This window comes from Poecilia mexicana, unplaced genomic scaffold (genome assembly GCF_051168715.1).
Source record: "Poecilia mexicana isolate PSO_F unplaced genomic scaffold, ASM5116871v1 scaffold_22, whole genome shotgun sequence".
NCBI lineage: Eukaryota > Metazoa > Chordata > Actinopteri > Cyprinodontiformes > Poeciliidae > Poecilia > Poecilia mexicana.
This window is the reverse complement of record NW_028263391.1, coordinates 610,103-633,511: the sequence shown is the minus strand read 5'-3', so window position 1 is coordinate 633,511 and position 23,409 is coordinate 610,103. Positions and strand designations below refer to the sequence as shown.

Below are 23,409 nucleotides of genomic sequence, written 5' to 3'. Positions count from 1 at the left end.
AAAAAACAGGTGACTTCCTGTCGGAAGTGGGCGGGGCTAAGGTGATGTCATCAATCGACCACCTAACTGTGATGAGGTCAGGTCTATAATGAGACATAGAAAGTCTGATGCAGCTGTGACCTGGCATTTTGAAATTATTTGACATTCATGTTTTATGGCGAATAGTCAAAGTTTGGGACGATCCATATGGCGAGGGACAGCCATTTTGCCACACCCCCCAGGTCAGTAGGGATTTACAGACTTCATCATCATCTCATTTTATGTCAGTCTGCCCAGGGTTGGAATCCATGACACACCAACATGTTTTAGAGTGTAAAAGTCAGACATACAGTGGAAAAAACAGGTGACTTCCTCTCGGAAGTGGGCGGGGCTAAGGTGATGTCATCAATTGACCACCTAACTGTGATGAGGACTGGTCTATAATGAGACATAGAAAGTCTGATGCAGCTGTGACCTTGTATGTGCATGTTATGTCACTTTGATGATTAATGGTGAATAGTCAAAGTTTGGGACTAAGCCACGCCCACATGCTTTGACACCCAAAAATTCCTCTGATAACTTCTGACGTTTAATGTCTCAACTCTCTGCTGACTGAGTTTGAAGTCTGTATCTTGAAAGCTGTAGGAGGAGATAGATCAGATCCGACGTCTATGAAAAACAGTAAATGGCGGATTTTGATCCAAAATGGCCGACTTCCTGTTGGGTTTGCACCATGGCTCCAAGAGACTTTTTTGTAGGTCCTGACATTATACACATGTGTACCAAGTTTCATAATTCTAGGTTAAAGAATGGCTTGGGGCTGATTATTTAAATAATTCTAGGGGGCGCTGTAGATAAATTAGGCCACGCCTATCGACGACTGTTATGGATTCCTGTTCGGGGATGAATAAGGATGCATCCTAGTGAGTTTGGTGCAGCTGGGCTGAAACATGTGGAATCTAGAGCCAAACGTATGTCGGCGGCGTTCCCTCTGCTTCGCCGCGCTGCCACGGCCACGCCCTCTACTGAAAACTCTTGGCGCTTTAAAGCAAGTGAGACCAACATGTTATCTGTCATCCAACACAGAATCATCTTGATTAGGTGGAGAGAGCCATAGATGGAGCTTTACAAGTCAAAAAAAGGCACTTCCTGTTCTGAGGGGGCGGGGCTTAGATGACGTCAGACTATGACGATATAGGATCGTCAGGCATCCCACCAGGATCACTCATGTGAAGTTTGGTGCAGCTGGGCTCAAAATTGTGGAATCTACAGCCAAACGTATGGCGACGGCGTTACAGGTCACTTCGCCACGCCGCCACGCCCACCTGCTCCTTCAAAGCGAAACAGGGTTGGAATCCATGACACACCAACATGTTTTCTGTCTGTGGACACAGTTTCATGTTGATTAGGTCAAAGGGGTCAGATAGCGACAGTTTAGAGTAAAACATGACACTTCCTGTTCTCAGGGGGCGTGGCCTAAGTGATGTCATCATTTCACCATTGTGTATTGTAGGGGACCCGATGATGATCAATCACTGAAAGTTTGGTGCTGCTGTGAGTTTTTTTTTAAAAGTTATAACCGTTTTATTTTTCATGGCGACTAGGTGAACTTTGACCCCAGGTAACCCCCCTTCAGGAAGGTCGAAAACGCAAACCTTTGATAACTTTGGATCGGCCATGCCTTATGAACGATCTGACCGAGTTTGAAGCCGATCGATCGAAGTCCCTAGGACAAGTTAGAAAAAATGCGAACCCTGTAAACGGCCAAAATCGGGTCAAAATCGGAACTTCAATCCAAAATGGCCGACATTCTGTGATACTTGCACTATGACATTAATTGTAAATTCAGAGTGTCTTGGGGAGCTCTACAAGTGTGCCAAGTTTCAAGTCTCTACGATAAAGTAAGTGAATAGGAAAGGGTCTTTTGAAATTTGCTAGGTGGCGCCCTTGAGCCGTTTCTGTAGCGATTTTTCCGGGACCCTTAAAATACGTAAATTTTACACGGGCTCTATGCCCCCGCCAAGTTTGGTGAGTTTTTGAATATGATAAAGCCCCCAAAAAGCCAATTCATTTGGGAGAATAAAAAAAATTAAAGCTCCGCGGAGCCTCAAGCGGCCCTCGCAGCTAGCGCTGCTCCGGCCTATAGCCACCGCGGGGGTACCAGCACCGCCACCCGCCCGCCACCGCCGACGCTCACGCGCCCTCATCCACGCTATCCGCTTTTACGGCTTCGGCAGAGCTCCCTGGCGATGAACCAAAAATCTGGAGCACATCGGGCCATGTAGAGAGGAGATACAGCTGTTTGATTAACCTAGGGGGCGCAGTGGAGTCAAATCACAATTAAACTCTATTGGGCTCCTTAGAGGTTCACAAGTGTCACTCATACAATGTCTGGTGCAAATCGGATGATGCGTTTGTGAATACGAGACGAACGTATGCATATTACGAGGGACAGCCATTTTGCCACGCCCCCACGGGTCAGTAGAGTACATCATCAATGAGTTCATCATCAATAAGTTCATCATCATTTCATTTTATGTCAGTCAGGACAGGATGAAACCCATAAGAATTAGAGAGAAAAAGTAAGACATACAGTAGAAAAAACAGGTGACTTCCTGTCGGAAGTGGGCGGGGCTAATGTTATGTCATCAATCGACCACCTAACTGTCATGATGGCTGGTCTATAATGACACATAGAAAGTCTGATGCATCTGTGACCTGGCATTAGGAAGTAATTTCACATTCATGTTTCATGATGTATATTCAAAGTTTGGGACTTAGCCACGCCCCCACGGGTCAGTAGAGTTCATCACGGCAGAGTTCCTCATCATTTCATTTCATGTCAGTCTGCACAGGATGAAACCCATAAGAATTAGAGAGTAAAAGTAAGACATACAATTGAAGAAAGAGGTTACTTCCTGTCGGAAGTGGGCGGGGCTAGGGTGATGTCATCAATCGACCACCTAACTATGATGAAGGCTGGTCTATAATGAGACAAAGAAAGTCTGATGCAGCTGTGACCTGGCATTTGGAAGTTATTTCACATTCATGTTTCATGCTGTATAGTCAAAGTTTGGGACTTAGCCACGCCCCCACGGGTCAGTCGAGTTCATCATGGGAGAGTTCATCATCATATCATGTCATGTCAGCCTACACCGGATGAAACCCATATGACTTAGAGAGTAAAAGTAAGACATATAATAGAAAAAACAGGTGACTTCCTGTCGGAAGTGGGCGGGGTTAAGGTGATGTCATCAACTGACCATCTCAATGTGATGAGGGGTGGTCTGTAGTCAGATATAGGAAGTCTGATGCAGCTGTGACCTTCTATGTGGAAGTTATTGCATCTTGATGTTTCATGGCGAATAGTCAAAGTTTGGGACTTAGCCACGCCCACATGCTTTGACATAGAAAAATTCCTACGATAACTTTTCATCTTTAATGTCTCACGTCTCTGCTGACTGAGTTTGAAGTCTCTATCTCAAAAGCTGCAGGAGGAGATAGATCAGATGCGATGTCTATGAAAAAGAGGAAATGGCTGATTTTGATCCAAAATGGCCGACTTCCTGTTGGGTTTGCACCATGGCTCCAAGAGACTTTTTTGTAGGTCCTGACATGATACACATGTGTACCAAGTTTCATAATTCTAGGTTAAAGCATGGCTTGGGGCTGATCATTTAAAAAATTCCAGGGGGCGCTGTAGAGAAATTAGGCCACGCCCATCAACGACTGTTATGGATTCCTGTTCGGGTACGAATAAGGATGCATCCTAGTGAGTTTGGTGCAGCTGGGCTGAACGATGTGGAATCTAGAGCCAAACGTATGGCGGTGGCGTTACCTCTGCTTCGCCGCGGTCCCACGGCCACGCCCTCTACAGAAGACTCTTGGCGCTTTAAAGCAAGTGAGACTAACATGTTATCTGTCATCCAACACAGAATCATGTTGATTAGGTGCAGTGAGCCAGAAAGGCAGCTTTCCATGGAAAAAAAAGCATTTCCTGTTCTGAGGGGGCGGGGCTTAGATGACGTCAGACTATGACAACATAGGATCGTAGGGGACCCTACCAGGATCACTCATGTCAAGTTTGGTGCAGCTGGCCTCAAAATTGTGGTATCCACAGCCAAACGTAAGGACACGGCGTTTAGGGTCACTTCGCCACGCCGCCACGCCCACCTGCTGGATTCAAATGAGCTTGGCTTGGAATCCTCAACACACCAACATGTTTTCTGTCTGTGGACACAGTTTCACCTCGATTAGGTCAAAGGGGTCAGATAGCGACCGTTCAGCGTAAAAAATGACACTTCCTGTTCTCAGGGGGCGTGGCCTAAGTGACGTCATCATTTGACCGTTGGGTATTGTAGAGCATCCCATGATGATCAATCACTGAAAGTTTGGTGCTTCTATGAGTTTTTTTCAAAGAGTTATAACAGTTTGATGTTTCATGGGGAATCGGTGACCTTTGACCCCCGGAAAGACCCCTTCAGCAAGCCCGAAAACGCAAACCTACGATAACTTTGGATCGGCCATGCCTTATGAACGATCTGACCGAGTTTGAAGCCGATCGATCGAAATCCCTAGGACAAGTTCGATCAAATGCGAACCCTGTAAACGCCCAAAATCGGGTCAAAATCGGAACTTCAATCCAAAATGGCCGACAATCTGTGATACTTGCACTATGACATTAATTGTAAATTCAGAGTGTCTTGGGGAGCTCTACAAGTGTACCAAGTTTCAAGTCTGTACGATAAAGTAAGTGAATAGGAAAGGGTCTTTTGAAAGTTGCTAGGTGGCGCCACTGAGCCGTTTCTTTTGCGATTTTTCCGGGGACCTTAAAATACGTAAATTTTACACGGGCTCTATGCCCCCGCCAAGTTTGGTGAGTTTTTGAATATGATAAAGCCCCCAAAAAGCCAATTCATTTGGCTGAAGAACTATAATAATAAGAAACAGCAAGGTTTCAATAGGCTCTCGCAGCGCTTAGCTGCTCGGGCCTAATAATAAACAGTACAGTTTCAATAGGCTCTCGCAGCGATAGCTGCTCGGGCCTAATAATAAGAAACAGTACAGTTTCAATAGGCTCTCGCAGCGCTTAGCTGCTCGGGCCTAATTAAAGCTCCGCGGAGCCTCAAGCGGCCCTCGCAGCTAGCGCTGCTCCGGCCTATAGCCACCGCGGGGGTACCAGCACCGCCACCCGCCCGCCACCGCCGACGCTCGCGCGCCCTCATCCACGCTATCCGCTTTTACGGCTTCGGCAGAGCTCCCTGGCGATGAACCAAAAATCTGGAGCACATCGCGCCATGTAGAGAGGAGATACAGCTGTTTGATTAACCTAGGGGGCGCAGTGGAGTCAAATCACAATTAAACTCTATTGGGCTCCTTAGAGGTTCAAAAGTGTCACTCATACAATGTCTGGTGCAAATTGAATGATGCGTTTGTGAATACGAGACGAACGTATGCATATTACGAGGGACAGCCATTTTGCCACGCCCCCACTGGTCAGTAGAGTACATCATCAATGAGTTCATCATCAATAAGTTCATCATCATTTCATTTTATGTCAGTCTGCACAGGATTAAACCCATATGAATTAGACTGTAAGACATACATTTGAAAAAACATGTTACTTCCTTTCGGAAGTGGGCGGGGCAAAGGTGACGTCATCAATCGACCACCTAACTGTGATGAGGGCTTATCTATAATGAGACATAGAAAGTCTGATGCAGCTGTGACCTGGCATTTGGAAGTTATTTCACATTCATGTTTCATGGTGTATAGTCAAAGTTTGGGACTTAGCCACGCCCCCACGGGTCAGTCGAGTTCATCATGGGAGAGTTCATCATCATGTCATTTCATGTCAGCCTGCACAGGATGAAACCCATATGATTTAGAGAGTAAAAGTAAGACATACAATAGAAAAAACAGGTGACTTCCTGTCGGAAGTGGGCGGGGTTAAGGTGATGTCATCAACTGACCATCTCAATGTGATGAGGGGTGGTCTGTAGTCAGATATAGGAAGTCTGATGCAGCTGTGACCTTCTATGTGGAAGTTATTGCATCTTGATGTTTCATGGCGAATAGTCAAAGTTTGGGACTTAGCCACGCCCACATGCTTTGACATAGAAAAATTCCTACGATAACTTTTCATCTTTAATGTCTCAAGTCTCTGCTGACTGAGTTTGAAGTCTCTATCTCAAAAGCTGCAGGAGGAGATAGATCAGATGCGATGTCTATGAAAAAGAGGAAATGGCTGATTTTGATCCAAAATGGCCGACTTCCTGTTGGGTTTGCACCATGGCTCCAAGAGACTTTTTTGTAGGTCCTGACATGATACACATGTGTACCAAGTTTCATAATTCTAGGTTAAAGCATGGCTTGGGGCTGATCATTTAAAAATTTCTAGGGGGCGCTGTAGAGAAATTAGGCCACGCCCATCAACGACTGTTATGGATTCCTGTTCGGGGATGGATAAGGATGCATCCTAGTGAGTTTGGTGCAGCTGGGCTGAACGATGTGGAATCTAGAGCCAAACGTATGTCGGCGGCGTTACCTCTGCTTCGCCGCGGTCCCACGGCCACGCCCTCTACAGAAGACTCTTGGCGCTTTAAAGCAAGTGAGACTAACATGTTATCTGTCATCCAACACAGAATCATGTTGATTAGGTGCAGTGAGCCAGAAAGGCAGCTTTCCATGGAAAAAAAAGCACTTCCTGTTCTGAGGGGGCGGGGCTTAGATGACGTCAGACTATGACAACATAGGATCGTAGGGGACCCTACCAGGATCACTCATGTCAAGTTTGGTGCAGCTGGCCTCAAAATTGTGGAATTCACAGCCAAACGTAAGGACACGGCGTTTAGGGTCACTTCGCCACGCCGCCACGCCCACCTGCTGGATTCAAATGAGCTTGGCTTGGAATCCTCAACACACCAACATGTTTTCTGTCTGTGGACACAGTTTCACCTCGATTAGGTCAAAGGGGTCAGATAGCGACCGTTCAGCGTAAAAAATGACACTTCCTGTTCTCAGGGGGCGTGGCCTAAGTGACGTCATCATTTGACCGTTGGGTATTGTAGAGCATCCCATGATGATCAATCACTGAAAGTTTGGTGCTTCTATGAGTTTTTTTCAAAGAGTTATAACAGTTTGATGTTTCATGGCGAATCGGTGACCTTTGACCCCCGGAAAGACCCCTTCAGCAAGCCCGAAAACGCAAACCTACGATAACTTTGGATCGGCCATGCCTTTTGAACGATCTGACCGATTTTCAAGCCGATCGATCGAAATCCCTAGGAGGAGTTAGATCAAATGCGAACCCTGTAAACGGCCAAAATCGGGTCAAAATCGGAGGTTCAATCCAAAATGGCCGACATTCTGTGATACTTGCACTATGACATTAATTGTAAATTCAGAGTGTCTTGGGGAGCTCTACAAGTGTACCAAGTTTCAAGTCTGTACGATAAAGTAAGTGAATAGGAAAGGGTCTTTTGAAAGTTGCTAGGTGGCGCCCTTGAGCCGTTTCTGTTGCGATTTTTCCGGGGACCTTAAAATACGTAATTTTCACGCAGACCTGATGCGTCCGCCAAGTTTGGTGAGTTTTTGAATATGATAAAGCCCCCTAAAAGCCAATTTATTTGGCGGAAGCATAATAATAATAATTAAAGCTCCGCGGAGCCTCAAGCGGCCCTCGCAGCTAGCGCTGCTCCGGCCTATAGCCACCGCGGGGGTACCAGCACCGCCCCCCGCCCGCCACCGCCGACGCTCGCGCGCCCTCATCCACGCTATCCGCTTTTACGGCTTCGGCAGAGCTCCCTGGCGATGAACCAAAAATCTGGAGCACATCGGGCCATGTAGAGAGGAGATACAGCTGTTTGATTAACCTAGGGGGCGCAGTGGAGTCAAATCACAATTAAACTCTATTGGGCTCCTTAGAGGTTCACAAGTGTCACTCATACAATGTCTGGTGCAAATCGGATGATGCGTTTGTGAATACGAGACGAACGTATGCATATTACGAGGGACAGCCATTTTGCCACGCCCCCACGGGTCAGTAGAGTTCATCATCAATGAGTTCATCATCAATAAGTTCATCATCATTTCATTTTATGTCAGTCTGCACAGGATGAAACCCATAAGAATTAGAGAGAAAAAGTAAGACATACAGTAGAAAAAACAGGTGACTTCCTGTCGGAAGTGTGCGGGGCTAATGTTATGTCATCAATCGACCACCTAACTGTCATGATGGCTGGTCTATAATGACACATAGAAAGTCTGATGCATCTGTGACCTGGCATTAGGAAGTAATTTCACATTCATGTTTCATGATGTATAATCAAAGTTTGGGACTTAGCCACGCCCCCACGGGTCAGTAGAGTTCATCACGGCAGAGTTCATCATCATTTCATTTCATGTCAGTCTGCACAGGATGAAACCCATAAGAATTAGAGAGAAAAAGTAAGACATACAGTAGAAAAAACAGGTCACTTCCTGTCGGAAGTGGGCGGGGCAAGGGTGATGTCATCAATCGACCACATAACTGTGATGAGGGCTTATCTATAATGAGACATAGAAAGTCTGATGCAGCTCTGACCTGGCATTTGGAAGTTATTTCACATTCATGTTTCATGGTGTATAGTCAAAGTTTGGGACTTAGCCACGCCCCCACGGGTCAGTAGAGTTCATCATGGGAGAGTTCATCATCATGTCATTTCATGTCAGCCTGCACAGGATGAAACCCATAAGAATTAGAGAGTAAAAGTAAGACATACAATTGAAGAAAGAGGTTACTTCCTGTCGGAAGTGGGCGGGGCTAGGGTGATGTCATCAATCGACCACCTAACTATGATGAAGGCTGGTCTATAATGAGACATAGAAAGTCTGATGCAGCTGTGACCTGGCATTTGGAAGTTATTTCACATTCATGTTTCATGCTGTATAGTCAAAGTTTGGGACTTAGCCACGCCCCCACGGGTCAGTCGAGTTCATCATGGGAGAGTTCATCATCATGTAATTTCATGTCAGCCTGCACAGGATGAATCCCATATGATTTAGAGAGTAAAAGTAAGACATACAATAGAAAAAACAGGTGATTTCCTGTCGGAAGTGGGCGGGGTTAAGGTGATGTCATCAACTGACCATCTCAATGTGATGAGGGGTGGTCTGTAGTCAGATATAGGAAGTCTGATGCAGCTGTGACCTTCTATGTGGAAGTTATTGTATCTTGATGTTTCATGGCGAATAGTCAAAGTTTGGGACTTAGCCACGCCCACATGCTTTGACATAGAAAAATTCCTACGATAACTTTTCATCTTTAATGTCTCAAGTCTCTGCTGACTGAGTTTGAAGTCTCTATCTCAAAAGCTGCAGGAGGAGATAGATCAGATGCGATGTCTATGAAAAAGAGGAAATGGCTGATTTTGATCCAAAATGGCCGACTTCCTGTTGGGTTTGCACCATGGCTCCAAGAGACTTTTTTGTAGGTCCTGACATGATACACATGTGTACCAAGTTTCATAATTCTAGGTTAAAGAATGGCTTGGGGCTGATCATTTAAAAAATTCTAGGGGGCGCTGTAGAGAAATTAGGCCACGCCCATCAACGACTGTTATGGATTCCTGTTCGGGGATGGATAAGGATGCATCCTAGTGAGTTTGGTGCAGCTGGGCTGAACGATGTGGAATCTAGAGCCAAACGTATGGCGGCGGCGTTACCTCTGCTTCGCCGCGGTCCCACGGCCACGCCCTCTACAGAAGACTCTTGGCGCTTTAAAGCAAGTGACACTAACATGTTATCTGTCATCCAACACAGAATCATGTTGATTAGGTGCAGTGAGCCAGAAAGGCAGCTTTCCATGGAAAAAAAAGCACTTCCTGTTCTGAGGGGCGGGGCTTAGATGACGTCAGACTATGACAACATAGGTTCGTAGGGGACCCTACCAGGATCAGTCATGTCAAGTTTGGTGCAGCTGGCCTCAAAATTGTGGAATCCACAGCCAAACGTAAGGACACGGCGTTTAGGGTCACTTCGCCACGCCGCCACGCCCACCTGCTGGATTCAAATGAGCTTGGCTTGGAATCCTCAACACACCAACATGTTTTCTGTCTGTGGACACAGTTTCACCTCGATTAGGTCAAAGGGGTCAGATAGCGACCGTTCAGCGTAAAAAATGACACTTCCTGTTCTCAGGGGGCGTGGCCTAAGTGACGTCATCATTTGACCGTTGGGTATTGTAGAGCATCCCATGATGATCAATCACTGAAAGTTTGGTGCTTCTATGAGTTTTTTTCAAAGAGTTATAACAGTTTGATGTTTCATGGCGAATCGGTGACCTTTGACCCCCGGAAAGACCCCTTCAGCAAGCCCGAAAACACAAACGTACGATAACTTTGGATCGGCCATGCCTTTTGAACGATCTGACCGAGTTTGAAGCCGATCGATCGAAATCCCTAGGACAAGTTCGATCAAATGCGAACCCTGCAAACGCCCAAAATCGGTTCAAAATCGGAACTTTAATCCAAAATGGCCGACAATCTGTGATACTTGCACTATGACATTAATTGTAAATTCAGAGTGTTTTGGGGAGCTCTACAAGTGTACCAAATTTCAAGTCTCTACGATAAAGTAAGTGAATAGGAAAGGGTCTTTTGAAAGTTGCTAGGTGGCGCCCTTGAGCCGTTTCTTGTGCGATTTTTCTGAGGACCTTAAAATACGTAATTTTCACACAGACCTGACGCGTCCGCCAAGTTTGGTGAGTTTTTGAATATGATAAAGCCCCCTAAAAGCCAATTTATTTGGCGGAAGCATAATAATAATAATAATAATAAGAATAATAAACAGCGCGATTACAATAGGCCTTCGCAGCGCTTAGCTGCTCGGGCCTAATAATTAACAGCACGATTACAATAGGCCTTCGCAGCGCTTAGCTGCTCGGGCCTAATTAAAGCTCCGCGGAGCCTCAAGCGGCCCTCGCAGCCAAGCGCCGCTCAAGCCTATAGCCACCGCGGATGTTCCAGCACCGCCTCCCGCCGGCCACCGCCGACGCTCGCGCGCCGTCCTCCATGCGATCCGCTTCGATGTCTTCGGCAGCGTTCACTGGCCATGCACCCAAAATCTGGAGCAGATTGGGCCATGTGGCAAGGAGATACAGCTGTTTGATTAACCTAGGGGGCGCAGTGGAGTCAAATTGCAATTAAACTGTATTGGGCTCCTCAGAGGTTCACAAGTTTCACTCATAAAAAGTCAGGTGCAAATAGGATGATGCGTTTGTGAATAAGAGACGATCGTATGCATATGGCGAGGGACAGCCATTTTGCCACTCCCCCACGGGTCTGTAGGCATTGACAGAGTTCATCATCATCTCATGTTATGTCAGTGTGCACAGGGTTGGAATCCATGACACACCAACATGTTTTAGAGTGTAAAAGTAAGACATACAGTATAAAAAACAGGTGACTTCCTGTCGGAAGTGGGCGGGGCTAAGGTGATGTCATCAATCGACCACCTAACTGTGATGAGGGCTGGTCTATAATGAGACATAGAAAGTCTGTTGCAGCTGTGACCTGGCATTAGGAAGTAATTTCACATTCATGTTTCATGATGTATATTCAAAGTTTGGGACTTAGCCACGCCCCCACGGGTCAGTAGAGTTCATCACGGCAGAGTTCATCATCATTTCATTTCATGTCAGTCTGCACAGGATGAAACCCATAAGAATTAGAGAGTAAAAGTAAGACATACAATTGAAGAAAGAGGTTACTTCCTGTCGGAAGTGTGCGGGGCTAGGGTGATGTCATCAATCGACCACCTAACTATGATGAAGGCTGGTCTATAATGAGACATAGAAAGTCTGATGCAGCTGTGACCTGGCATTTGGAAGTTATTTCACATTCATGTTTCATGCTGTATAGTCAAAGTTTGGGACTTAGCCACGCCCCCACGGGTCAGTCGAGTTCATCATGGGAGAGTTCATCATCATATCATGTCATGTCAGCCTACACCGGATGAAACCCATATGACTTAGAGAGTAAAAGTAAGACATACAATAGAAAAAACAGGCGACTTCCTGTCGGAAGTGGGCGGGGTTAAGGTGATGTCATCAACTGACCATCTCAATGTGATGAGGGGTGGTCTGTAGTCAGATATAGGAAGTCTGATGCAGCTGTGACCTTCTATGTGGAAGTTATTGCATCTTGATGTTTCATGGCGAATAGTCAAAGTTTGGGACTTAGCCACGCCCACATGCTTTGACATAGAAAAATTCCTACGATAACTTTTCATCTTTAATGTCTCAAGTCTCTGCTGACTGAGTTTGAAGTCTCTATCTCAAAAGCTGCAGGAGGAGATAGATCAGATGCGATGTCTATGAAAAAGAGGAAATGGCTGATTTTGATCCAAAATGGCCGACTTCCTGTTGGGTTTGCACCATGGCTCCAAGAGACTTTTTTGTAGGTCCTGACATGATACACATGTGTACCAAGTTTCATAATTCTAGGTTAAAGCATGGCTTGGGGCTGATCATTTAAAAATTTCTAGGGGGCGCTGTAGAGAAATTAGGCCACGCCCATCAACGACTGTTATGGATTCCTGTTCGGGGATGGATAAGGATGCATCCTAGTGAGTTTGGTGCAGCTGGGCTGAACGATGTGGAATCTAGAGCCAAACGTATGGCGGCGGCGTTACCTCTGCTTCGCCGCGGTCCCACGGCCACGCCCTCTACAGAAGACTCTTGGCGCTTTAAAGCAAGTGAGACCAACATGTTATCTGTCATCCAACACAGAATCATGTTGATTAGGTGCAGTGAGCCAGAAAGGCAGCTTTCCATGGAAAAAAAAGCACTTCCTGTTCTGAGGGGGCGGGGCTTAGATGACGTCAGACTATGACAACATAGGATCGTAGGGGACCCTACCAGGATCACTCATGTCAAGTTTGGTGCAGCTGGCCTCAAAATTGTGGAATCCACAGCCAAACGTAAGGACACGGCGTTTAGGGTCACTTCGCCACGCCGCCACGCCCACCTGCTGGATTCAAATGAGCTTGGCTTGGAATCCTCAACACACCAACATGTTTTCTGTCTGTGGACACAGTTTCACCTCGATTAGGTCAAAGGGGTCAGATAGCGACCGTTCAGCGTAAAAAATGACACTTCCTGTTCTCAGGGGGCGTGGCCTAAGTGACGTCATCATTTGACCGTTGGGTATTGTAGAGCATCCCATGATGATCAATCACTGAAAGTTTGGTGCTTCTATGAGTTTTTTTCAAAGAGTTATAACAGTTTGATGTTTCATGGCGAATCGGTGACCTTTGACCCCCGGAAAGACCCCTTCAGCAAGCCCGAAAACGCAAACCTACGATAACTTTGGATCGGCCATGCCTTATGAACGATCTGACCGAGTTTGAAGCCGATCGATCGAAATCCCTAGGACAAGTTCGATCAAATGCGAACCCTGCAAACGCCCAAAATCGGGTCAAAATCGGAACTTTAATCCAAAATGGCCGACAATCTGTGATACTTGCACTATGACATTAATTGTAAATTCAGAGTGTTTTGGGGAGCTGTACAAGTGTACCAAGTTTCAAGTCTCTACGATAAAGTAAGTGAATAGGAAAGGGTCTTTTGAAAGTTGCTAGGTGGCGCCCTTGAGCCGTTTCTTGTGCGATTTTTCTGGGGACCTTAAAATACGAAATTTTTCACCGGGCTCTATGCCCCCGCCACGTTTGGTGAGTTTTTGAATATGATAAAGCCCCCAAAAAGCCCCCTAAAAAGGGTGGCAGAATCGTAATAATAATTAAAGCTCCGCGGAGCCTCAAGCGGCCCTCGCAGCCAAGCGCCGCTCAAGCCTATAGCCACCGCGTATGTTCCAGCACCACCTCCCCCCAGCCACCGCCTCCCCTCAGCACCACCTCCCCCCAGCCACTGCCTCCCCTCAGCACCATGTCACCCCAGCCACCGCCTACCCCCAGCCACCGCCTTGCTCTCAAGGAGCTGCCAAACCCGCCCTGAAGATAGTCACCTGTCATGTTCGACATTGCTCCCAGACAATGCACAAAAATCTGGTGTAGATCAGCTGATATCGCAAGGAGACACAGGTGTTTGATTAACCTGGGTGCGCAGTGGAGTCAAATTGCAATTAAACTCTATTGGGCTCCTTAGAGGTTCACAAGTGTCACTCATAAAAAGTCTGGAGCAAATGGGATGATGCGTGTGTGAATAAGAGATGATCGTTTGCATATGGCGAGGGACTGCCATCTGGCCACGCCTCCACGGGTCAGTAGGCATTTACAGAGTTCATCTTCATGTCATTTTATGTCAGTCTGCAAAGCATGAAACCCATATGACTTAGAGAGTAAAAGTCAGACATACAGTAGAAAAAACAGGTGACTTCCTGTCGGAAGTGGGCGTGGCTAAGGTGATGTCATCAATCGACCACCTAACTGTGATGAGGTCTGGTCTATAATGAGACATAGAAAGTCTGATGCAGCTCTGACCTGGCATTTGGAAGTTATTTCACATTCATGTTTCATGGTGTATAGTCAAAGTTTGGGACTTAGCCACGCCCCCACGGGTCAGTAGAGTTCATCATGGGAGAGTTCATCATCATGTCATTTCATGTCAGCCTGCACAGGATGAAACCCATAAGAATTAGAGAGTAAAAGTAAGACATACAATTGAAGAAAGAGGTTACTTCCTGTCGGAAGTGGGCGGGGCTAGGGTGATGTCATCAATCGACCACCTAACTATGATGAAGGCTGGTCTATAATGAGACATAGAAAGTCTGATGCAGCTGTGACCTGGCATTTGGAAGTTATTTCACATTCATGTTTCATGCTGTATAGTCAAAGTTTGGGACTTAGCCACGCCCCCACGGGTCAGTCGAGTTCATCATGGGAGAGTTCATCATCATATCATGTCATGTCAGCCTACACCGGATGAAACCCATATGACTTAGAGAGTAAAAGTAAGACATACAATAGAAAAAACAGGTGACTTCCTGTCGGAAGTGGGCGGGGTTAAGGTGATGTCATCAACTGACCATCTCAATGTGATGAGGGGTGGTCTGTAGTCAGATATAGGAAGTCTGATGCAGCTGTGACCTTCTATGTGGAAGTTATTGCATCTTGATGTTTCATGGCGAATAGTCAAAGTTTGGGACTTAGCCACGCCCACATGCTTTGACATAGAAAAATTCCTACGATAACTTTTCATCTTTAATGTCTCAAGTCTCTGCTGACTGAGTTTGAAGTCTCTATCTCAAAAGCTGCAGGAGGAGATAGATCAGATGCGATGTCTATGAAAAAGAGGAAATGGCTGATTTTGATCCAAAATGGCCGACTTCCTGTTGGGTTTGCACCATGGCTCCAAGAGACTTTTTTGTAGGTCCTGACATGATACACATGTGTACCAAGTTTCATAATTCTAGGTTAAAGCATGGCTTGGGGCTGATCATTTAAAAATTTCTAGGGGGCGCTGTAGAGAAATTAGGCCACGCCCATCAACGACTGTTATGGATTCCTGTTCGTGGATGAATAAGGATGCATCCTAGTGAGTTTGGTGCAGCTGGTCTGAATGATGTGGAATCTAGAGCCAAACGTATGGCGGCGGCGTTCCCTCTGCTTCGCCGCGCTGCCACGGCCACGCCCTCTACTGAAAACTCTTGGCGCTTTAAAGCAAGTGAGACCAACATGTTATCTGTCATCCAACACAGAATCATCTTGATTAGGTCGAGAGAGCCAGAGATGGAGCTGTACAAGTCAATAAAAGGCACTTCCTGTTCTGAGGGGGCGGGGCTTAGATGACGTCAGACTATGACGACATAGGATCGTCAGGCATCCCACCAGGATCACTCATGTCAAGTTTGGTGCAGCTGGGCACAAGATTGAGGAATCTACAGCCAAACGTATGGCGACGGCGTTACAGGTCACTTCGCCATGCCGCCACGCCCACCTGGTCCATCAAAGCCAAACAGGGTTGGAATCCATGACACACCAACATGTTTTCTGTCTGTGGACACAGTTTCATGTTTATTAGGTCAAAGGGGTCAGATAAGGACCGTTCACAGTAAAACATGACACTTCCTGTTGTCAGGGGGCGTGGCCTAAGTGATGTCATCATTTGACCATTGGGTGTTGTAGGGGACCCGTTGATGATCAATCACTGAAAGTTTGGTGCTGCTGTGAGTTTTGTTGTAAAAGTTATAACCCTTTTATTTTTCATGGCGACAAGGTGAACTTTGACCCCAGGTAACTCCATTTAGAAGAAAAAAAAACGCAAAACTCTGATAACTTTGGATCGGCCATGCCTTATGAACGATCTGACTGAGTTTGAAGCCGATCGATCGAAGTCCCTAGGACTAGTTCGAAAAAATGCGAACCCTGTGAACGGCCAAAATCGGAACTTCAATCCAAAATGGCCGACATTCTGTGATACTTGCACTATGACATTAATTGTAAATTCTGAGTGTCTTGGGGAGCTGTACAAGTGTACCAAGTTTCAAGTCTGTACGATAAAGTAAGTGAATAGGAAAGGGTCTTTTGAAATTTGCTAGGTGGCGCCCTTGAGCCGTTTCTTGTGCGATTTTTCTGGGGACCTTAAAATACGTAAATTTTCACCGGGCTCTATGCCCCCGCCAAGTTTGGTGAGTTTTTGAATATGATAAAGCCCCCAAAAAGCCAATTTATTTTACGGAAGAATAAGAATAATAATAATAATAATAATTTACAGCACAGTTTCAATAGGCTCTCGCAGCGCTTAGCTGCTCGGGCCTAATAAGAAACAGTACAGGAACAATAGGCTCTCGCAGCGCTTAGCTGCTCGGGCCTAATTAAAGCTCCGCGGAGCCTCAAGCGGCCCTCGCAGCCAAGCGCCGCTCAAGCCTATAGCCACCGCGGATGTTCCAGCACCGCCTCCCGCCGGCCACCGCTGACGCTCGCGCGCCGTCCTCCACGCGATCCGCTTCGATGCCTTCGGCAGCGTTCCCTGGCCATGCACCCAAAATCTGGAGCAGATTGGGCCATGTGGCAAGGAGATACAGCTGTTTGATTAACCTAGGGGGCGCAGTGGAGTCAAATCGCAATTAAACTCTATTGGGCTCCTTAGAGGTTCACAAGTGTCACTCATAAAAAGTCTGGTGTAAATCGGATGATGCATGTGTGAATAAGAGACGATTGTATGCATATGGCGAGGGACAGCCATTTTGCCACTCCCCCACGGGTCAGTAGGCATTGACAGAGTTCATCATCATCTCATGTTATGTCAGTCTGCACAGGGTTGGAATCCATGACACACCAACATGTTTTAGAGTGTAAAAGTAAGACATACAGTAGAAAAAACAGGTGACTTCCTGTTGAAAGTGGGCGGGGCTAAGGTGATGTCATCAATCGACCACCTCACTGTGATGAGGGCTGGTCTATAATGAGACATAGAAAGTCTGATGCAGCTGTGATCTGGCATTTTGATGTTATTTCACATTCATGTTTCATGGTGAATAGTCAAAGTTTGGGACTTAGCCACGCCCACATGCTTTGACATACAAAAATTCCTGTGATAACTTCTGACCTTTAATGTCTCAACTCTCTGCTGACTGAGTTTGAAGTCTGTATCTCGAAAGCTGTAGGAGGAGATAGATCAGATCTGACGTCTATGAAAAACAGTAAATGGCGGATTTTCATCCAAAATGGCCGACTTCCTGTTGGGTTTTCACCATGGCTCCAAGAGACTTTTTTGTAGGTCCTGACATTATACACATGTGTACCAAGTTTCATAATTCTAGGTTAAAGCATGGCTTGGGGCTTATTAAAACATTCAACATTCAAAGTTGCTCTAAAAGTTGCATGAAAATCCTTAAAAAATGCCATCTTTGCATTAAAAGTGTCATTATTTACCTAATGATGCTTCGTGACAACTTCCATAAACATTCATAAAGACTTCTTCATGTTCATGACAGGTTTTATGTCATGTTTATGACAGTTTTATATGTTGTGGTTTTGACACAGTTCAGTTGTAAGAGAAGATTTTAGTTATTTTCTGGATTTCTATATTTACAGTTGAACAACATGGATGATGGTTAAAGAATGGTGTGGACAACCTAAAGAACCAATACCAGAATTAATTGTAGTAAGGAGCTGGAGGAGAGAGAGGCATTAGGATTATGTTGTATTAACATCTGCAGCAGTTGAGAGTGAGAAGAGAGACGGAAAGGTTACATCCAATATACACATATAAGTGGGTATTTAATAATTTAGTAATAATTTTTTATTTAGATATTTAAAATTTAATTAGAACTAGCTATAAGTATTTTCAGATGTTTTAAAGAAAATTGTATTTTTTTTCTCTAGTCAAAATGCATTTTAGATATCTAGAATGTACTTACGAATAGTTAGACTAAATGGAATTTATGCTAAATTGGCTTGCCATAAAACATTCTGCAGACAACTGTTTGGACAGCTTACTGCCAGCACATTTAATATTAAAAGTAATTCTCAGTTTAGATAATAAAATGTAAGTGTTACTAATCATAAGTATTTCGAGCTATTTTAAGTAAAAATTTACTTTTGTATAGTCAAACTGCACTTTTAGATGTCTTGAATATAATTATTAGTTATTGTTACACGAAACCGATTTTATGTTAAAACGGCTTTCCGTAGCTTCCTACCCATGTTTATGCTTTTACCTTCAGAGATGGCGCCGAGCCCACTGCGTCAGACGTAAACGTCCCACGTCATACGCAGTGAGGTTGGTTCCAAAGCTCTATTGGTTGAATTACGTTTGTCTCGTTATCCTTTAAACCCATTGGTTGATTGGCTTCTGTAACGTTCTGCCCGCCGTGAATTGAATCAGTCTTTCACAGACCCACTTTGAGTGAACTTGCTGAGCTCAGAGTTTTCAAACAGCCTTCCGAACGCCAGGAGAATTGCAACCGAACAGCTTTCCAGCACATTCTGTTGATTCACCGAGCGCAGGAAGCTATTTCCGTCGAGGTAAGTTTTTTTTAATATGTTTTATAAAGACGTTGTGACTGGGACTTTGCTAAAATACAGCTTTTCATTATGGTTAAAATATAAGCTACTACACACTTATATAGCCTTAGTCTAGCTATTCTCATGTCTCTTGCTGATGTAAATAAGCCTGGAATAGTTCTTAAACGTTACGTTACGACCTGGATTGAAAGTAAGTCTCGTGCAAAATTCTGTTATCCTGTGAAAATCTGTTCCACCTGTTTCGGCGCGCATTTCAGCTAGAGAGGCGGTATTCTGTCAGATTAGCATACGTTGTCAGTCAAACGGTTAGCTCAGACATGTATACGCAGTCATTACTATATGATTTTATATAATCAGCAACATTTAATCATTACTTAGATCATCATACACTTTCTTAACAGCTGTATGTTATCCTGACTTAGCGGTTAAGTAGGTTAATGAGTTTTACACGGGCCTGTTTTGTAATTGACTGCAGCTGCAGCCGGACCTGCTTTAAATACACTAAAACCACAACAACATATGTATATGTATCTAGTTATCATATTATATAATACTATAAACAATTTAATGACTTATTTTCGTCATAACTTATTGTGTATGCTGAACTGACGACAATTCAACTAACGGTCGGACTTCTTAATGCGCATGCGCGGGCATGCTATTAACTGCATGTATGCTATCCTGACAGCGTCGGGCTATCTTATAAAACAGCGGATCTGTTCACTTTCACGGCGCTGGTCGATTTATCGGTACAACAGTGTTCTGTCGGATAGCCATACGCTGTCAGGATAGCATACATGCAGTTAGTACCATGTCCGCACATGCGCATTAAAAAGTCCGACTATCAGTGGAGTTGTCAGTTCAGCATACGCAACAAGTTATGACAAAAATAAGTCATTAAATTTTTAATATTATCATAGAATATGATAACTAAATAAATATACATGCATTGTCGTGGTTTCAAAGTGTATTTAAAGTAGGTCTTGTTGCAGGTGCAGTCAATTACAACACACGCTGTGTAAAACTCATTAACCCCTAAGTCAGGATGCCATACAACTGTTAATAAAGTGTATGATGATCTACGTCATGATTCTATGTTGTTGATTAAATAAAATCATATGGTAATCACTGCATATACATGACTGAGCTAAGCGTATGACTATCTCAGAATGTATATTGATCTGACAGAACAACAGCTCATATAATACAAAGCTGAAGTTGGTTTCCAATACTAGCTTCCAACAACTAAAGGGCGATTCCACTTAATTTTTCTCTACTTTCCGCATCTTTAATCAACTCTAGTTTAAAAACTACTACACCTAGACACTTCAAACCTGGACTAGATTATTCTTCTCTAATAGCAGAATATCTAAAACCATGTTTGGGATTTGTGAAACCTTTTTCTGATTTGTGATAAGTCAATAAATTTCGATTTTCACCATTTTTGGCACCTCTTTCAGAACTAAAACTGCTCTAATAAAAAAACTACAACACCTAGATTCTTCAAACCTAGACTAGATTATTATCCTCTTCAAGCTTAGATATTTAAAACCATGTTTGGGATTTGTGAAACCTTTTTCTGATTTGTGAAACTTCAATAAAGGCTGATTTTGTACATTTCTGGATATTGGTCACTCCAGCTCCAAAACTGCAAGACGTAGACTCTTCAAACCTGGACTATATTTTTGTGCTCTAATAGCAGAATATTTTAATCCATGTTTGGAATTTGTGAAACCTTTATGTGATTTGTGAAACTTCACTAAAGATCAGATTACTATTCTTATATGTTCCATGCAGTTTTTTTACAGAATCCATTTCTAATTCAAAACCACTTTATTAATCCCAATGGTAAATAAAATGTTGGTGTAACTCATTAATTTTTCAAAGAGTTATTGTAGATGATGATGGCTGTTGAAAGGACACATCTTTTGCAGGGGTCTGTTAAGTGAAGTTTCACAAATCAGAAAAAGGTTTCACAAATTACAAACATGATTCTAAATATTCTACTATTAGAGCAGAATAATTTAGTTCAAGTTTGAAGACTCTAGGTCTTGTAGGTCTTGTTTCATCAGCAAATCTTTAAATTTCTTTAATCCTCTCATCAACAATAAGTCCTGAGGACTTAGTAACATTTACTTTTTATTTACCAGAGTTATGAGGACGGAACCATATATTTAAGTTTTCTGAAAAAAAAAGTAATGCCTTAATGAGCTACCTCAGGTAATAATTTACCTCAGAGATTAATAAAATTGTTTTGAATTTTAATAGAATTTGGATTAGAAAAAACTGCATCGAAAAACAAGTATGAATGGTTATATGAACTTTAGTGAAGTTTCACAAATCAAGTAATGGTTTCACAAATCCTAAACATGCATTAAATATTTTGCTATTAGAGGAGAATAATCTAGTCCTTGTTGTAAGACTTTAAGTCTTGTGGTTTTGTAAGTAAAGCAGTTCTAATATGAGCTAGATGCAAAAAAGTATAAAAATGGCACTTTAATGAAGTTTCACAAATCATAAAAAGGTTTCACAAATCCTAAACACAGCTTTAAATATTCTATTAGTTGAGAATAATCCAATCCAGGTTTGAAGAGTGTACGACTTGTAGTTTTGGACTTAGAGCAATTCTAGTTTATCTGGGATAGAATAAAGGGGAAAAAATAGTCCATTATTTAAGTTTCACTAATCCAAAAAATTTCACAGATCTTAAAGATTGTTTATTCAGCTCCTAGTTGATAATAGTCCAGTCCAAGTTTGAAGTCTTTCAGTGTTGTAGTTTTTTAACTAGAGTAGATTAATGTTGTGGAAGGTATTGAAAAATAGTTTGGAATCACCCTTTAGCCATTTCCTGAATCAGAAGCTGGAATTAGAAACTGTCTTCAGCTTCGGTGGTGTTTTTGTGTCTGTATGTGTGTGTGTGTGTGTGTGTGTGTGTGTATATATATATATATATATATATATATATATATATAAAGAGCTGCACATTTTGTCAAAGTTTTTTCATTTTGTCAAAGTTTAATTTTGTTAGTGTTTTCCCATGAAATGGTGTACTTAAATATCTGCAGAAATTTGAAGGGTCTACTCACTTTTGTGATACACTATGATATTCATATTGGTATAATTATCAATAAATATTCATGTCACTTAATTATTTCATCTTTAAATGTAGATGCCTCGAGGAAAGTCCCACCGCCGATCCGAAGCTGCTAAGAGAAGGGTGGAAGCAGTTGGAATTGGTCGTGTAGGGATACCCAATGCCTCCAGCGATTTTGTTTCACGTCAGTGTTTAATTTAATTATATTTTAAATTGAATGTCTTATTTCTATGTCAGATTAAGTATCCAGAGTACATATTTAATGTGTTATTGAAATAATTCTTATATCTTCTTTCTTTTTGTTTCTTAATAGGGCGTGGTACCGGCTGGCGTCATTCCGTGAAGCCATGGCCAGCGAGTGTAGTGACTAACCACTGTCACAAGCTGGTCATCCCACGGGCGCATCCTGATAAGAAAGTAAGTAAAATCTGCAATGATTTCAAATAGAATATGTAGGTATAGTTCTTATGTTGCTGTGTTTGTACTATTTTAGTTTATCCTTCTCATCGGAGCGTCCCATTTGCGGTCCTTCGTGGACGGCATTGTTGAGATGCCAAGTGGCTGCCTACAGTTCGGCTTTATGTCCACCCCTGGAGCCTGCGCAGCCGACTTGCATCTTGAGGCAATGAAAGCCAATGTGCCTCGGGAGCCTGACGCCGTCTGCGTCATGGGTCCTTCAAACGACCTTACGGCCAGTCTTACACCAGAAAAGGCGGGACAGGAATTTGAGCGGTTCCTTTTGGCCGTCTGTAGTCGTTGGCCTAAGGTGGGCACTGTTGGTGATAAAAAATCAGTGTTTCTCAATACCAGTTCACAGATACCACTGGTCAGCATGTTTTAGAATTTTCTCTTCTGCTACTGAAGCATGCAGAGTAATAGTCTTTGACGACTTCAATATAGAAACAGTGATATAAAAATCAATTCCTTAACAGGTTATTATTTTCCTAGGTGTTTGGAATATATATTTCTAAATCGGTTATTTTTTCTAGGTCTTTTGTATCGGCTTTGTCCCGCGTTTAACCGAGTCCAGAGAGAAACAGTTATTCTACCAGCAAGAATTTCACCGCAGGTCAGCAAAGCTAGGTAGGTATTAAAATATTTCACATTTTGTTTTTGTTTGGTAATGTATTTCAGTTCTTTTTATGTTATCTTTGCTGATTTGGTGTTTGCAACGTTTTCTTTTTATTTTGTCATTATCTTTTCAGGAATTCCTTATTATTCCACCGCTGACCACTTTCCTCTGGACCGTCTGAGTCTGTGGTGCTGTGATGGCGTGAGTATTTATTCATTTTTAACACAGTAAGGAATATATTTGCATTAATGTGAAATGTTAATTTTATCTCTGATTACCGCTTATATGTGCAGATCCA

At 43.6% G+C, this 23,409-nt stretch overlaps 2 protein-coding genes across 2 annotated transcripts in view; one reads left to right on the top strand and one right to left on the bottom strand.

Moving 5' to 3' along the window:
* Window positions 1-23,409, bottom strand: part of LOC106932337 (MAM domain-containing glycosylphosphatidylinositol anchor protein 2-like) — a 331,489-nt gene that overhangs the window by 133,358 nt on the left and 174,722 nt on the right. The window lies entirely within an intron of this gene.
* On the top strand, window positions 18,625-23,386 carry LOC148152691 (uncharacterized). The gene is made up of 6 exons (XM_088002676.1): window positions 18,625-18,945; window positions 22,115-22,223; window positions 22,353-22,456; window positions 22,533-22,805; window positions 23,029-23,122; window positions 23,245-23,386. Exons 2-6 carry the CDS (start codon window positions 22,115-22,117, stop codon window positions 23,340-23,342), a joined length of 678 nt encoding a protein of 225 aa, XP_087858802.1. The 5' UTR covers window positions 18,625-18,945; the 3' UTR covers window positions 23,343-23,386.